The 16641-nt window shown below is 39.9% G+C and overlaps 1 protein-coding gene across 3 annotated transcripts in view; it reads right to left on the minus strand.

Moving 5' to 3' along the window:
• The window catches only part of GLB1 (galactosidase beta 1), a 233819-nt gene that overhangs the window by 63589 nt on the left and 153589 nt on the right, over positions 1-16641 (minus strand). For all 3 annotated transcript variants that reach the window (XM_032237595.1, XM_032237594.1, XM_032237596.1), the window contains exons 4-7: positions 10307-10367; positions 9477-9571; positions 4713-4893; positions 1167-1225 (exon numbers count right to left, since the gene is read on the minus strand). In XM_032237595.1, the coding sequence (XP_032093486.1) occupies positions 1167-1225; positions 4713-4893; positions 9477-9571; positions 10307-10367 (396 nt within the window). The remainder of the gene's footprint in view (positions 1-1166; positions 1226-4712; positions 4894-9476; positions 9572-10306; positions 10368-16641) is intronic.

Here is a 16641-nt window from a genome sequence, read left to right on the forward strand (position 1 = left end):
AAACTTTATTAGATTTAAAAAAAAATAAGAATAGGGATTTGCATTGGAAATGGAAATATTACCATATCAATATTCTTATCACAATAGAGCAAGTTCAAAGTTGAGTTTATGCCCATGTCTGCTTGTACTTTTTCCATCAGCATTGTCCCAGGATTCTTTTCACTCCCTTTACTTTCCAGAACTCTTTAGAGAACCAAAGATCTGGAATCAGTAGCAGTCTCCACTCAGGACAACCCTGTCTGACATTCTGGCCATTTCTCTTTTCCAGAGGTAAACAAACTATTCCACAGAATTGTCTTTCTCCTAGATTGTTAGGAAATTCTCCAAAATACATCTGAAACCTTGTGAAAATAAAAAGACTCCTGGGCTAGCCATCTAAATTTATCCTTACTGTAAAGAGTTGGTTACCACAGATAGTTATCATTTAGTGACTGCCTCAGACAACAATCATTAGCAATTACAATGGTATGAAAAAATTAACTTTGGGACCAATGCCCACATTTATAACTTTACGGGGTCTAGGTCTGGGTCTCTGTCTGTCTGTCTGTCTGTCTGTCTGTCTCTCTCTCTTTCTCCTTTCTCTGTCTGTTTCTTTCTGTCTGTCTCTGTCTGTCTGTCTGTCTGTGTCTGTGTCTGTCTGTCTGTCTGTGTGTGTATGGGGGTGCGGTGCCAGCAGAAACACCTGCCTGTATTTTTCTCTATCTCTATTTCTCTCTCTCTATCCCTTGACCTTCCTACACACTCTCTCCTTCCCTCCCTCTCCCCCCCTCTCTATTAACCAAGTTGCTTGTCCCAATTATAATTCCTAAATGCAGACTACACATATAAAGAGAAAATGTATACATCTTTGTAAGTGGCAACAATTTAAAGATTTGTTTAAATATGCTACATACTTTTTCTTACCCATGTATGCTCATCTTCTACACTATCATATGTCTGATATATGCTTGATATATCTTATGTGCAACATATCCAACTCTTATGACTATAAGGAATTAACATAATACTCCTAAATTAAAGGACACACTATCTTTGTCAAAAAAATCACTAAACAATAAAAATTAACAATTCAAATTGGACTGTTCAATATTAATTCATTTTTACTATCTTTAACAATTTGTATTTATATCAGCAGTAAAGTATGAATGTATGAAGAAAAATAATACCAAGGGGCCTTGAGGCTCAGTTCGTCTCTGAGTTAAAAAGGCTGCAGTGACATTGGTATCTGCAAATCAATAAAACGAAGAGTCAAATCTGATTTATTAACTGCAGACTATTCTTATGTTACACAGAGAAATTACCCTTAACAAAAGGTACAATGATACTTTAATTTATTACATACATGTATGTTATTTGTGAATTCAGAAGCATTGCAAAGTATTGCAGAAAATAAAAAATGATCAATTAAATAATAATGTGTATGAGCCTTTGAGTCAGCATTGACTCCCAACAGCTGCCTGAACAAGTTTTCTTACCAAGATTTTGGAAGTGGTTTGTCACTGCCTATGTCTTAGGGCTAAAAAAGAATACATGGGTCAAGTTATCCTGCTATATTTGTGCTTAAGGCAAGCTAGAATCAATGGTCTCCCAGTTTCTAGCCTGGTTCAAACTGCCTCAGTAGTTTGGAACCTTCTGGGGGTGGGGGAAATGACCCTATCAAGATATTACTAAAGTAAGAACGAAAAAATGAAAAGCTATGTTCACTTAATTCTGCATGCTAAACCAGCGAAATATATTCCCCAATATATTTTTGTATTGCACTTCCTTTCACAGGCAAGATTAATTAGTTCAAAATGGTTTGTGGATATGAGTAGGACAGGGAAAGTAAACGATTTTTAAAGTATTACTTTTTGCTTTTCACTGTATTTTAGCAATAATATTCCTTTAAGAATTTTTTGAATTCAGAAATATTTGCTGAGTGGAAATTTAAAATAAAATGCAGAAAAGTATAATCATAAAGAAAATGTGTGGTACTTGGTATTAAGGGATGAATCCTTTGTGCTAAGTAGTTCTATAGAAACTAGTTCAAGTAATAAATAAAAATAAACTAAAATATAATTTATGTTAAAACTGATATATAACATTATTCTACATTTAATGAAGCTTTTAAATAAAACCTTCATATTCAGTTGCTTTCCCCACCACTTCAAATTTTTCATTTTAGAAATATATACATCTATGTACAGTATGCACTGCTTTAAAAAATAGTTCCTAATGCTAACAGTAAAAAGGCTTTATGGATTACAGGTAGTTTTCAACTTATGATCACAATTGAGCCCAGAATTTATGTTGCTAGGTGAGAAATTTGTTGAGTGAGTTTTGCCCATTTTACGGCTTTTCTTTCTACATTTGTTAAGTGAATGACCACAGTTGTTAAATTACTAACATGGTTGTTGAGTGAGTTTGGCTTCTGACTGCTTATCAGAAGGTTGCCAAAAATCACATGACACTGCAACAGTCGTAAATAGGAATCAGTTGTCAAGCATCCAAATCTAAATCATATGACATGGGAATGCTGGAATGGTCATAAGTGTGAAAAATAATCATGTCCTTTTTTTCAGTGCCATTATAACTTTGAACTGTTGTAAGTTGATAATTACCGGTAATTCATTCCTTTTCTCTTTGGCAGACATTAGTAATAGAAAAAAATTAAAAATTATGAAATGGAAAAGAAACAGCAAGAACTGCATTCTATAGCAACAGGACATTCAAAGTTGATGATATACTGAAACATTAAGAAATACTGTCCAATGAGTTCTTTCCATTAAGCAGATAAATAACTAGTAGCCTATTTATTTAAATAATTTATATAGCTGTCCACCTTGCAAATAGAAAGTCTCAGTGGATCACATTTAATTAAAACCAGAAACAAAACAAAGCAAAAAAGCAACACAATCTATAATTTAAGACTAATCACAGTTATTCTGTTTCCAAACATTTCAAATGGCCTTATCAAACTCTCTGGCTAGAACTCTCCCTTCCTACTAAAATTGACTGTGGTAAAGATGTTGTAATGGTTCTCCTACTTCCTCCGGGGCATTGGTGGGTTTCTACTGGTACACACTGGTACGCCAGGACCGGTACCAGAAATTGGACATACATTTACGAACTGGTTAGAGCTGGAGGCCCCGTACTGGTATGGTCTCTCCCCTGGCCTGCCCCCCCCACTTGCTCTGCTCCCCACCACTTGCCCCACCCCCCACCGCCAGCAAAGGAGCCTCGGTTTCTCCCACTGCCACGGTTCTCAAAGGAAAGAAGCAAGGATGATGGCCTGTGCTTGCTTCCTGTACCGCGTTACTGCTCCCTACTGGATTCCTCTCTGTCCCACCTCCTCTGATCTCCCAAAGTTCTTTCCCCAGCGTGTGATAGCTTTCTACTGGATTCCTCTCTGTCCTGCTTCCTCCAATCTCCCAAAGTTCTTTTCCCAGTGTGTGGTATTCTTTTCTCCTGGATTTCATCTCTATCCTGCCTTCTCCGATCTCCCCAATTTCAGCCCTTAATCCTCCAGTTGTCTATTTTTGGGAGTTTTTCCCCTCTCTTCCCCTCCCCTTTATCGGAGTCCCAAATTTTTTTGCCACCATGGGTGTGTGTGTGTGTGTGTGTCATGTGATTGAATGTGCATGAGGAATGTCAAGTTGGCCATACCCATTCGGTCACATGACTGCCAAGCCACACTCACAAAATAGGCCACACCCACAGAATAGGTTCTAAAAAAAAAAAAAAGAAACCCACCACTGCTCCAAGGCCAGTTCTAGACTCTAACCTGGTCTGAAAATGGATGGAAAGGGTCCTGACAATCTGTTTCTTGCAGGATATTCTGAAATTGCAAAGCAACCTTCTTTTCAACAACCTTCCCTGAAAAAGGAAGATGGGACAAAAAATGTCCAGTATCACTAGATTCAAAGAATCCAAATGGGACAACAGACCACCATTTCTTTAATGATCTTTCACTGAAGAGTATGGTTACCATTGCCTGATTTCAAACATGTATCATCCCTTCCTTCCATCCTTCCTTCCTCTTCTTTTTCCTTCCCTCTTCATTCTCCTTTCTTCTTCCCTTCCTTCTTTTTATTTTTCCTTCCTTGCTCTCTTCCCATCATTTCCTTTGTTTTTCCTCTTTCCCTTTCTCCTTTCCGGTCCTTTCTTGCATGCTCAAATGCAAAAGGGGAAACATTTCTCCTTTATTTTGTTTTTAGTTTGTTTTGATAGCCCTCTGCCAGCAAAAACGGAGCCTGCGAGGGCTACATTCGGCCCCTCTGTGCCCTGTTTTCAGCCTTGATGGCCTCCTGTAGCCCTCTGCCAGTGAAAGAGGAGCTTGCCCTCCCCCATACATCCCCGTGCTCCATTTTAGTTGGCACTGATACCGCTAGCCAGTCCTTTGCTGTTTTCAGGCTGACCCTATGGGGCAGATCTAAGTACCCTGTGGGCCAGATCCGGCCTGCAGACCTTGAGTTTGGCACCCCTGCTCTAAAGACTTTTTTGCTAATGAAAACTAAACAACTCAACACAATGTAGACACTCTATGCATAAAAGGCCCCAAATTTAATTTCCAGATTCTTAGCTGGGAAACACAAGCTAACAATTAACCAGTCAACATACAGATCAGCTGAGCAAAAATCTGAATCAGTTTAAGTCAGCTTCCTGTGTTTACTAGTACATTATCTAAAAATATTTTATTCTCAAGGTAAAATGTAACTTCACTTGCCACTCACGTGGTCCAAAATCCACAGTTGAATAAAGGCCCTGAAGAGTTCCACAGCGCAAAAAAATCTTTGTTGCACCATCTGTTGTAAACAGGACTACTTCATTCCCAAGGTACTGGCGAAAAAGATTCTTCAGGTAACGGAGGTAATGAAAATCACATGCAAAGTAACTTCCATATTCATTTTCAACCTAATTAAAAACACCCACATATAGACAAGTCCAGTAAGAAAAGATGGAAACCACAAAACAATATGAAATTTCAAATGTAAAGAAAAAAAATACAGGTAGTCCTCAACTTACAACAGTTTACATAGTGACCATTCAAAATTGCAACAGCACTTTAAAAAGTGACCTAAGACCATTTTTCATACTTGTGACCATCGCAGCATCTCCATCATCATGTGATTTACATTTGGATGCTTGACAACTAGTTCATATTTATTACGGTTGCAGTGCCCCAGGGTCATGTCATCCCCTATTGCAAACTTCTGACAAGCAAAGTCATTGGGGAAGCTAGATTCACATAACAACTGTGTTATTAACTTAACAACTGCAGTGATTCACTTAACAAATGTGGCAAGTCATAAAATGGGGCAAAATTCTCTTAACAAATCTCACAGCAACATAAACTTTGGGATTGATTGTGGTTATAAGTCGAGGACTACCTGTATTCTGGTCAAAAAGAGTAATATTAAATATAGGACAAAAAGTACCAGATAGTACTAATTTGTAATTACACCAGAACCACATATAACCATATTTGCTGATTTTGTAAGAATATTAAAAAGAGGCCATTCTATCAGGCTTTATATACTGCTACCTGCAATTTGGCTATAGTGCTTGTACTATTACTGCCTATTAGATATAGGGAATCAGAGAAATACTGTGAAGTTTAAGCCAAATTTAGACAGATCCTGTGATCTGTTGGGTTATCCTTTGAGATAAAAGTAGTGTAGTCTGATGTGAACAGAATGAACATTAAAGTTAGGGTTAGGGTTAATATGGCTGACCATATTATTTTATCCCAATACTGGACTCTCTAAAAGAATATTATAGATAGAAAACACCTGTCATGGCAAACAAAGTTCAATGATAAATCAATATTTACTTAACCTAAACAAATACATTTTCCAGTATGCATTCCTGTAACATTAAAAATGTGGCTGTTTTAATTATACCAGCTGCATGAATATGTTTTTTTCTTATTTCTTCTGTCAGTTGTTGCATCAAACCTCTTGTTACTTCTTTTATAAGATTTTTATAAACTTCTCTCAGCACTTTGTTTCTTAAAAGATCTCTCAAATAGTCTTGCTGCCCTTGAATTGGCATTAAAATTAACATGTCTTTAGTTGTCAAACGTATTTCTAAAATGGTTTCTCTTCTTGACTCCATCATCATCAAGTTCCCCCCTCCCCACCCTATATTTTGAACAGGGGGATAGAGCTCCAGGATATCAGATTCACTTTTACATGTTTCCTTCTTTGGAGTTTCACCCATGTTTAGTCCATCAGTTAGATCATCTATTGGCTTATTTTGGTCTTCTCCATCTTCATTAGTTTCTTTAATTTTGGGGTCTCCAACTCCATCATCTTTTACTGTAGAGGACAATAGCTTATCCAACTTCTTGTCAAATCTCTCAAATCCTTCCAATATCTTTTGAATTCCAGCCAAAAAATCTTGAAAACTTAGGGTTTTCTCATTTGAAAATTGATACATGATTCCAGAAAATAAAAAAACAAGGAGAAAAAAGGAGGAGTTCTAATATCTACTGTCACTTTAGCCTAAATCTCTTTTTTGTATATAATGTTATGTTTTGAATTGAATTAACCAGAATTTCTTTCACATTCCTCAACAAGGAAGGGATATATCTTTCTCTTTCCTTTTTCCTCCCTTACCCAGAGTGTTTCAAAAAGACACCTGTGGAAAATCCCCGTCCTTGAAGGTTTTACAGTTACAGAGTCAGTAAGATCAAAAACAAAAAGAACAAAGGATGCAATGTTTCAAAAAAAAAAAAAGTTCTGGCTTCCAAGTGGCAGATTCGATTTTACTCCCCTTTTGTCTCAGGCTTGTAAAAAACCAAAAATCTTTGAATGTCTTTAATGGGAATCAATGAGAAGTAATAAGAATTATTAGAATAAAAGAAATTTAAGTTCAAGCCAACAAGTAAGGTAGCTAAAAATAGGAAGACAAAAAAACCCCAGTTCATTCACTTGTGAAGAGAAACAGCAAACGTTGCAATCACTTCAATCCACAAAACATCGGTACAAAGAAAAAAAAGGAAAAAGAAAACTTTCTAAGGCAGTCCATTAAAGATAAATTACGCTGTTTAGTTCTTTGCTTAAGGGACTAATTTATCTTTAAACAAAAGAATTCCTTTGGGCAAGGGAAAAATCTCACCAGATAGACCCACTTTCACTTTCACTGCCTTCTTTCTGGAGCCATCTCCGACTTCGTCAGCACAGGGCTGTCTGTTTATCACTAACTTGGAGAGCTTCCCTTGGGTCAATCAGGGACTTTGCGATGTCCCTGAGACCAGCAAGGCTTTGTCTCCCTATCACCGTCTCTACGGGACAGCTTAGGTCCATAAGGACCATGTAGCAATAAAAGAATCAGCGGGGGTCTTGGAACATCGAGACCGCACATCTGTATCGTCGCGACATTGGCTCTCGAATCCAATATGTTTTTCTTATATGTTTTTTTCTTATTTATGGGGAAAAATGGGAGAAAAGTCCTCAGTTAGGGAATGAGATTAGATCAATTCAAAAATAAACTCTTAGTTCAGGGTCAAAGCTTCATGTAACTTGAAATTCAAAACTTCCCCACCCCCGGTTCTCTATTAATTATAACTGGAAAATATCAAATGGGAAATAAATGTCAGATTAAATTTATTTGTTTAGTTTTTAGCCTTCTGTGGGATTTTATTTTCTTAAGAGAGATGACACATGCTAAATTGAAGATAAAACATAAATGTTTTTTCTTTATATAGAAGTGTGTTATTCTTATTTCTAACAGATTTCAGAGTAGTTTTTAGTCATTGTGGCCTTTTCTAAAGGGATAAATCTGGCCATACTTTAGAAGATTAGGTTCAAAGCTAAGATCATCTTATTAACATTACAACAAGCTTATTATTAAAGCTTATGTTGTTATTTTATAACAACCAAATCATTCATGAATCAAATCGGATAGGTAAGTGACCAATGAAATAGTGAAAAAACTAGCTATTTTCATAATATGGATATGACACATTCTTCATAATTTTCATTTTTACTTAACACGTTCAAGTTTCTATTTCTTCTTTCTTTTGAATTTTGATAAGCACATCTATTCAAAAGAATGTGTAATTAACCCTTAATGGTACTTATTACCCGGTAAGAACCATATTTTTCAGCCTATAAGATGCTCTGGACTGTAAGACAGACCTAGCTTTTGGGGAGGAAAACAAGAAAAAAAATCTGCCTCCCAGCAATTTGCCTCCTTGCAGCAAATAGCAATCAGCCTAGTCAGCTTCAACACAGCCTAATTTAGCACGAGCAGCTGATTGGCGGTTGGATCTGCCTCCCAGAATACCATCTATCAACTGTTCCAGGCTGCAGATATCGCCATCGCCTATTGCTGCTGCCGCCTATTGCCTCATCCACGCACCCCCTTTTCAACCTCCACAAACCCTATTTTCAACCTCTGCACATCCCATTTTTGGCCCATTCCAGGCAGCAGAGGTGATCACTGCAGCCTGGAACAACTGATAAGCGTATTCCAGTAGGCCGATACAACCACCAATCAGCTGCTCGTGCTAAATCTGGCTGTGCTGAAGCTGACCAGGCTATTTGTTGTTTGCTGCAAGGAGGCAGATTGCTGAGAGGCATAGGCCAAAGGGTGGGGCCTGGGGGATGGGTGGGGCAGTGGCAACATTCGCTGTATAAGACGCACAGACATTTCCACCCACTTTTTTGGTGGGGGAGTGCATCTTATACACCGTAAAATATATCCAAAGTCAGCTGAAATAGGTGAGGATGTATCATAGATCCTAGCAGGTGCTACGTTTGAATTCTCCTGAAATGCTGTCTTGTTATGAGGTCAATGCCATATTCAGGTTTTATTAGTCCAATGCAGATCTGAAGACATCTTCCTCAGAATTTCTACATCATAGCTGCAGACGTTATCAAAGTTCATCTTTCAGATAGTATGAATTTTTCAGACGTCAGCCTAATTCATAAGCTTTAATTTTGAGAAAGCAAAATAAAAATATTTTATAGAAATGAAAGAGATTGTAAATCAGATGTGTAGAAATTTGACCCACTATTTTACTGGAATGAGACCCAATATTTTAGAAACTCTACTGAATTAATGTATGAATAAAATCTAGAAAATAAAAAATGAACTGAATTGGTATGAATTTTATGACACTTGCATTTTTCAGCACAAGCTGCTTAAACAAAAATCATTTCATAAGTCTAAAGGATTTCTAAATAACCACTTCAGCATTAGATTGTATCTTAATGATATATGTAATCAAAAATATTATGTGATCAAAAATGAGTATGACATCAATTCCAGTTAAAATGATAAAGGTTTTGGTGCAATATTTACTAACCTGATGCTTATCAGATGGGTTTACCCAACTTTTTATAAGATTAAAATCCAAAACTGTAAGAGACTGCTTTAGGAATTACATTTCCAAATAAATACATTAATCTTATTCAGTATCTTTCTTTAAAAAAACATTTCTTAAGTTTGAAAGTTGTAGAACTTATTATTATTCAACAAAATTCTACCTGCACCATAATAATGGGGCCCCCATTCTGATAAAGGTGAGGCTTCATCTTTGGTAATAAGACCCTCATCCATCTTCCTACAGCTGCTAAATAGTCTGAAAAAAATATAACAGTTAGAGTATTTATATGTTTCATTGTAGCTGTCTAAACACATACATCTCAAAGCAATTTTAGGGCATGTCAAATTTTTTAAATTTCAATTTCCAAACATTAGAGGTACTCAAAAGTTATGACATGCCTTGGGGATTGTAAAGATATTTTGGTTACTTTAATATAATTTAGATGTGCTTGGTAAAAATCATAATTTTTAACATTTTGTTTGTTTCATTTGATTATAAAAATATTATAAGTAATCCATTCATAATTTAAAATACCATATTCATTAAAACATTTATTTAAAATTCATTAAATTAAACCTCGGGGGAAGAGTATTCCAGAGAAGGTTCAGATGCAAATAAACCAAAATTCTTGGAAGTACTATTATGGCATCACTGAAAAAAGTGACTTTTGACCAGCCCTTACACTTACAACCAAGGGTCTCCCAATAAGTAGCAGTGGGGAAAGCTAGATTCACTTAACAACTGTATACTTTGCTTAATGATAGCAAAAAAGTTTGCAAAATCAGACACAACTCACTTAACAAGCTAACTGCTTGATGATGGAAGCTTTAATCCCAATTTTCAGTTGTAAATTGAGGACTACCTGTATTATATTTATCTGAATGGTCCCATATTTGTGGGATCACAAACACAAATTTCCAGAACCTAATTTTATTTTCATCACATATAAATACAGATATTATAATACATTTTGTTATTTTCTTTTCTTACCTGAATCAGAAGATCTAAGAACAATTGAATCCTTTTCTAATAACCAGGCAGGCAGACCACCCTATGATGATGATGATGATGATGATGATGATGATGATGATGATGATGATAATAATAATAATAATAATAATAATAATAATAATAATAATAATAATAATGTGTTTGTAATTGGAGCCCTTGGAGCAATACCCAAAGGGCTACCTCGCTATTTGGAAATTTTAAATTTATCAGACTTGAACATTCTGATTCTACAAAAAACCACCCTTATTGGAACAGCTATATCCTCCAACATTACCTTAACAGTTCCTAGGTCCTTGATTAGGACTCCAGCTGTTGAGCTACCAACCAGACCCAAAGCAAGGAATTAACTTCAGCCAAGTACATTCGATGAATTTGCAAGATCTTAAACAGACCAAGTGAACCGGAAAGAATTGAGAAAGGTACTAAAAAAGGTCAATGAGGCTGTGCAAACCATTCAAACCACTACATTAGCTGAAACAAACCAGCTGATGTATGCAGCAGCCTTCATAACCACCAAAGAATTGGGTTTGAAAATACAAAAGAACCAAAGAGGCAAGAAGAGGAAGCCTAAATGGAAAATTCGGTTGGAACTGTAGATCAAAAAATTTCGTGGAGACTTCAGCAACTTGAAGAACCTAAGGCAAGGTCAGCTAAAGAACAAGCAGGTCAAAAGCAGCCTGGAAGTAAGATAGAATTTGGAGAATAAGGAGATTGTGGTAGTAATTGAAGAGCTGAAGCAAAGGGTCGTTGCCGTTGCTGAAAAGATTAAAAGATATGAAAACCGAGTAATTCAGTTCAAGGAAAACTCACAGTTCAGAGCAAATCAGCACCAGTTTTATAAAAGCTTAGAAAGTGGAGATGGAGTAACAACAAATGAAAAGCCTGATAAAGAGAAAGCTCTGAAATTCTGGAAGAATTTGTGGGAAAACAACAAGAACCACAACAGAAATGTAGAATGGATCAAACAGATTGAGGATTCTATTAAATTGCATAAAATGGAAGATGTGAAAATAACAAAAAAAAATGGTGCAAAGACAGACAAGAAAAGTGAAGAACTGGAGTGCACCTGAACCAGATGAGTTACATGACTTCTGGTTAAAGGCACTTACAAGTGTTGGCAGCCACTGTTCCCTCTAAGGTGCACGGGTGTGTGGCCGCGCGGGGGGCAAAAATACACAGCGCAGCAGTTTCCAACTGCCGCGCAGTGATCTTTAGCATGATGGACTTTAGTCTGCAGGCGGCTAGGAGGCTTCTGTCAGCTGGGCTGGGATATTATAGTGCCTGGACACACCCAGAGGAGGGTGGGCCTGTGGCCGCCTAGGGTTACGATTGGGCTCCCTCCGCCGGCGTGATTGACAGGGAGGCCGTTCCCTCCTGGATCAAAGTTACTGAGGAGGGAAGCAGCAGCAGCAGCAACGGCAGCAGCCAACTCTCCGCGGGACGTGCAGAGCAGGCGTCCGTCGCAGTTTGTCAACTAAGCTCCCATGGCTGGCTGAGCTCCCCGCAGTTGGCTCTGCTTCCGAGATGCAGGTGTGTGGGAGACGCTCGCCACGCAAGCAAGTGGAAACCTACGCCGGGTGTGCACATGTTGTCTGAATCCAGCCTCTGTGTTCGGAGCATTGGGGCTTGAGGTTTTTTTCGCAGGAAGGGGGAGTCGAACTGGTGCTCCACAGATTTTATTTGATTTTATTTCTCAAAAAGAAAATAAAGGCTTCTTGGTCCACCTGACCGGAAAGTCAAAATCCAGAAAATTAACCTTGTTTAGGAAAGTTTTACACTGATGGAAAAATAGTGTTTTCCAGTAAAAGTTTTTCCCCTACTTTTCCTTGTTTGCTTTTTTGGCCTCTATTCCTTCTCTTCTCTCCTCTTTTCTTTCTTCCTTTTTTCTTTCCTTTTTCTTTCCTTACTTCCTTCATTCTTCCTTTTCTCTTTCTCTCTCTTTCTTTTTTCTGCCTCTTTTTCTTATCCTCCCGTCCTCCTCTCCCCTTTCTTTTTCTCTTTCTCCTCTTTCCTTTTTTGTCTCTCTCTGTCTCTGTCTCCCTCTCCCTTCCTTCCTTCCTTCCCTCCTCTCCCCTCTTTGTTTGTTTCTTTAAGTGCCCCAATTGCTAATCTACATCAGTTGGTAATTTATTCATAGCTTGCTAATATCACTGCAGACTATTGGATAGTAAGGGGGAAAGTATAGTCCTCAACTTACAACAGTTCACTTAATGACTAAAGCTACATCAGCACTGAAAAAAGTGAATTACAGCTGTTCTTCACACTTATGATCATTGCAGCATCCCCATGGCCACATGATCAAAATTTGGATCTTTAGCAACTGCCTCATATTTATGAGGGTTGCAGGACTCCTAGGCTCACCTTCTGCAACCTTCTGCCAAGCAAAGTCAGCAGGAAAGTCAGATTACTTTAACAACCAGGTTACTGATTTAACCGCAGTGATTCACTTAACTGTAGCAAGAAAGGTTGTAAAATGGGGCAAAACTCACTTAACAAATGTCTCACTTAACAATAGAAACTTTGGACTCAATTATGGTCATAAATTGAGGACTACCTGTATAGGGAGATTTCTTTACTTAATGGATATTTACATGGTAGAATTGAGTTTCAAATAACACTGATTTCGTTGTCTTGGGTGACATCTATGAAAAAAATTCAGGTGCTCAGGCATGAAAATGTGCTGCTCAAACACTATACTTTTCTGCTCACACTGAAAAAAAATTAGAGGGAACATTGTTGGCAGCCCAAATGAACCAGATCTTAAAAACACCTGAAAATGATGAATGGATGACAACTGGAAGGACATTTTTGATCCAAAAAGATAAAGGAAAAGGAAAGGATCCTGGAAACTATAGGCCAATCACCTGTTTGCCAACAACATACAAGCTCCTTACTGGTATCATTGCAAACCAAATTTATGGATACTTGGAAAGAAATAACTTGCTTCCTGTAGAACAGAAAGGATGCTGTAAAAATTCAAGAGGAACAGAGGACCAATTGCTGATTGACAAGCTAATCCTAAAGAATTCAAAGAAAAAATGAACCAACTTGTTCATGGCTTGGATAGACTATAAGAAAGTGTTTGATTCAGTTCCCCATACCTGGATCAAGAAATGCCTGAAAATCTTTGGCATCAGCAGCAACATACAAAAATTCATGGAAACTTCAATGAACCTCTGGAAAACAAAGCTTATGAAGAAATGAAGAAAAACTGGGTGAAGTTGAAATTAAATGAGGCATTTTCCAGGGTGATTCCCTTTCACCTCTACTTTTATACTCTCAATGCTACCACTGACAATCATTTTGAAGAAGATGAACTGTGGATACGAGCTTGCAAAAAAAAGGACTGAAAATTTCGCACTTGGTGTACATGGATGATTTGAAGCTGTTTGGTAAAACAAAAGCTGAACTGAATTTATTAATTGAAAGCACAAAAGAATTTAGCCAAGATATTGGTATGAAGTTTGGAATTGACAAATGTGCAACAATGGCAACCAAAGCAAGCAAGGTCATACAAGATGATGGAATAGAACTTGAGAATGAAGAAATGATAAAGGCAGTAAGACCAGAAGAAGGCTACAAGTACATGGGGATTTTAGAGGCCTCTGACTTAATGCATAATAAAGTCAAGTTTTGGAATGGCTGCTCTGCTTTTTCGCTCCGTTTCAATCCGATGAAAAAGCGCTGGGAAACCTTACAAACTGACACCATAATCCTTCAGAAAGGTCCCCGGGGATGACTAAGATCAGGGGCACCTGAAGAGACCAGATAGCTGGGGAGGTCGTCACTCCCAGATGATCCCAGACCTCGCAACGCTCAGCGTTGAACGATCTATGCTGCTTGATGGCAGCGGCGCACTGGCGATGGCGGTGTTTCTTATCGATTCTTGGTGCCTGCGATATATTCTGACTCTGCCCGCCCGATCTGGTGAGCCTTTGGGGACCTTTTTGGACTACCATCACCCCGGAGGGGGGGTGAATGACCTGTGCGTCCATTGAGGCTGGCCGAATTGGGCGGCTGGCTGTATTTGCCGCTGCCTTGGCCCTTCCAGATGCTCCCTCCCCCCCTCTTTGTTTGGCTCGGCCTCTTCATCAGTGCTGCCTCCTTTTTCCTCCGTTTGTTGCCTGACCGGACTTTTCTCCTTGGTGAGTTTCTTCCTCAGCCCACCATCGCTACTGTGGAGCCCTCTTCTACTCCACCTGCCTGACATCTGGCTCTTCTCTATCTGGGCTTCTGAATATCTAGCCTCCTCCAACCATAACTCCAGGGCCCCTGGACTTGCTGTTTCAGCCCCAGTCGCATCGATCATTGCCACCTGCCACTGCCACTGGAATACCATCTCAGACAGCACTTCTTTAATTCCTCTCATTACTGTGCCTTGGACTTTGGATGAGTGGGGGTACTCACAGCATGTAGGGAGGCCCTCTGCCACCCCTCAACCGCCCTGGACTTTTGGACCTTTTGGACCTTCCAGACCTACAGGAGAGGGGGAAGATGAGACCCCCTCCTGTATGCCACCTGTGGACCATTGCTGGTTTCCAACCATTTTAACTATTTCAAACTCTAAGAACTATTTGCACAACTACTAAGACCTGCGCGAACTGCTCTTGTATGTGGAATGCTTGCTGTATGTATGTTAGTGAATGATCCCACTTTTTAACTAATTTTTAACTATGCTCTGTTCTATTGTAATTTATGCTTTTAGTGTTATAGTGGAGCATGCATGTTGGGAATGACTGTTTAGTATCTCTTTAGTATCATTTACCCCATGCACTCTGCCTCTTGTCCCGGAGTGCATGGGGTAAATGGCCTGCTGAGGAGAACGGTGGCCACGGAAATGGGGATGGGCCGGAGCATCCCGGTTACGATTGGGAGAGGAAGGTACGACGGGAGTTTCAGTGCTGGCCATTACTGGGGAAGGAGGGCTCGCTACATTACAGCAATTCCTCATTCTGGCCCTGAAAACTCAACCCAAGGACCAGGTGGCAAGAGATGTCGGGGCCCTGATCTCAGGTTGCTGCTGCTAAATGCCAGGTCTGTGATTCAGAAAGCTCCCCTCGTCCGGGACTTAATATTAGACGAGGGGGCAGATCTGGCATGTATTACTGAAACCTGGCTGGGCCATGAGGGGGGAGTCCCCCTCTCAAAAATGTGCCCAGAAAGGGAGGGATGCAGGTGACCCTCTACAGGGTAGAGCTGAGGAATTTGTCCAGTATTTGACAGATAAAGCCGCTCGGATTCGGACAGAGCTGGACTCCAATTGCACGATACCAGCCGAGGTACCGGGGGAGGGTCTTGAGCATGCTTTATGGATGGAGTTTCAACGGGCTTCTCCTGATGAAGTGGACAAGGCCATGGGAGCGGTGAGTGCCTCCACTTGTATACTGGACCCGTGTCCCTCCTGGCTGGTCTCGACCAGCAGGGAGGTGACACGCGGCTGGATCCAGACGATTGTGAACACCTCTCTCCAGGAGGGAATCTTCCCACCACTCCTAAAGGATGCGGTGGTGAGACCCCTCCTGAAGAAACCATCTCTGGACCCAGCCATTTTGAGCAACTATTATCCAGTCTCCAACCTTCCCTTTGTAGGGAAGGTTGTTGAGAAAGTGGTGGCCTCGCAACTCCGATGGTCCTTGGATGAAGCCGATTATTTAGACTCTTTTCAGTCGGGTTTCAGGCCTGGTTACAGCACGGAAACTGCTTTGGTCGTGCTGATCGATGATCTCTGGCGGGCCAGGGATAGGGGTTACCCCTCTGTGCTTCTTGACCTCTCAGCGGCCTTCGATACCATCGACCATGGTATCCTTCTGCGATGGTTGCGAGAGGTGGGGGTGGGAGGCACCGTTTTGCGGTGGTTCTCCTCCTACCTCTCGTTCAGGTCGCAGTCGGTGTTGGTCAGAGGGCAGAGATCGACCCCAAGGCCCCTCAAGTATGGGGTGCCGCAGGGTTCGGTGCTGTCCCCCCTCCTATTTAACATTTACATGAAGCCGCTGGGTGAGATCATACGCCGGCACGGGATTAAGTATCACCAATATGCAGACGATACACAGCTGTATCTGTCTGCCCCGTGCCAACTCAGCGAAGCAGTAGAAGTGATGTGCCAGTGCCTGGAGGCTGTTAGAGTCTGGATGGGAGCAAACAAGTTGGCACTCAATCCAGACAAGACCGAGTGGCTTCTGATGTTCCCTCCCAAAAATTGTCTAACTGTTCCATCTCTCAGGCTGGGGAGCGAAATTATACGCCCCTCAGAGAGAGTTCGCAATTTGGGAGTCCTCCTGGACCCACAGCTGACTCTAGAACACCATCTGTCGGCT

This window comes from Thamnophis elegans, chromosome Z (assembly GCF_009769535.1).
Source record: "Thamnophis elegans isolate rThaEle1 chromosome Z, rThaEle1.pri, whole genome shotgun sequence".
In the NCBI taxonomy this organism is placed as follows: domain Eukaryota; kingdom Metazoa; phylum Chordata; class Lepidosauria; order Squamata; family Colubridae; genus Thamnophis; species Thamnophis elegans.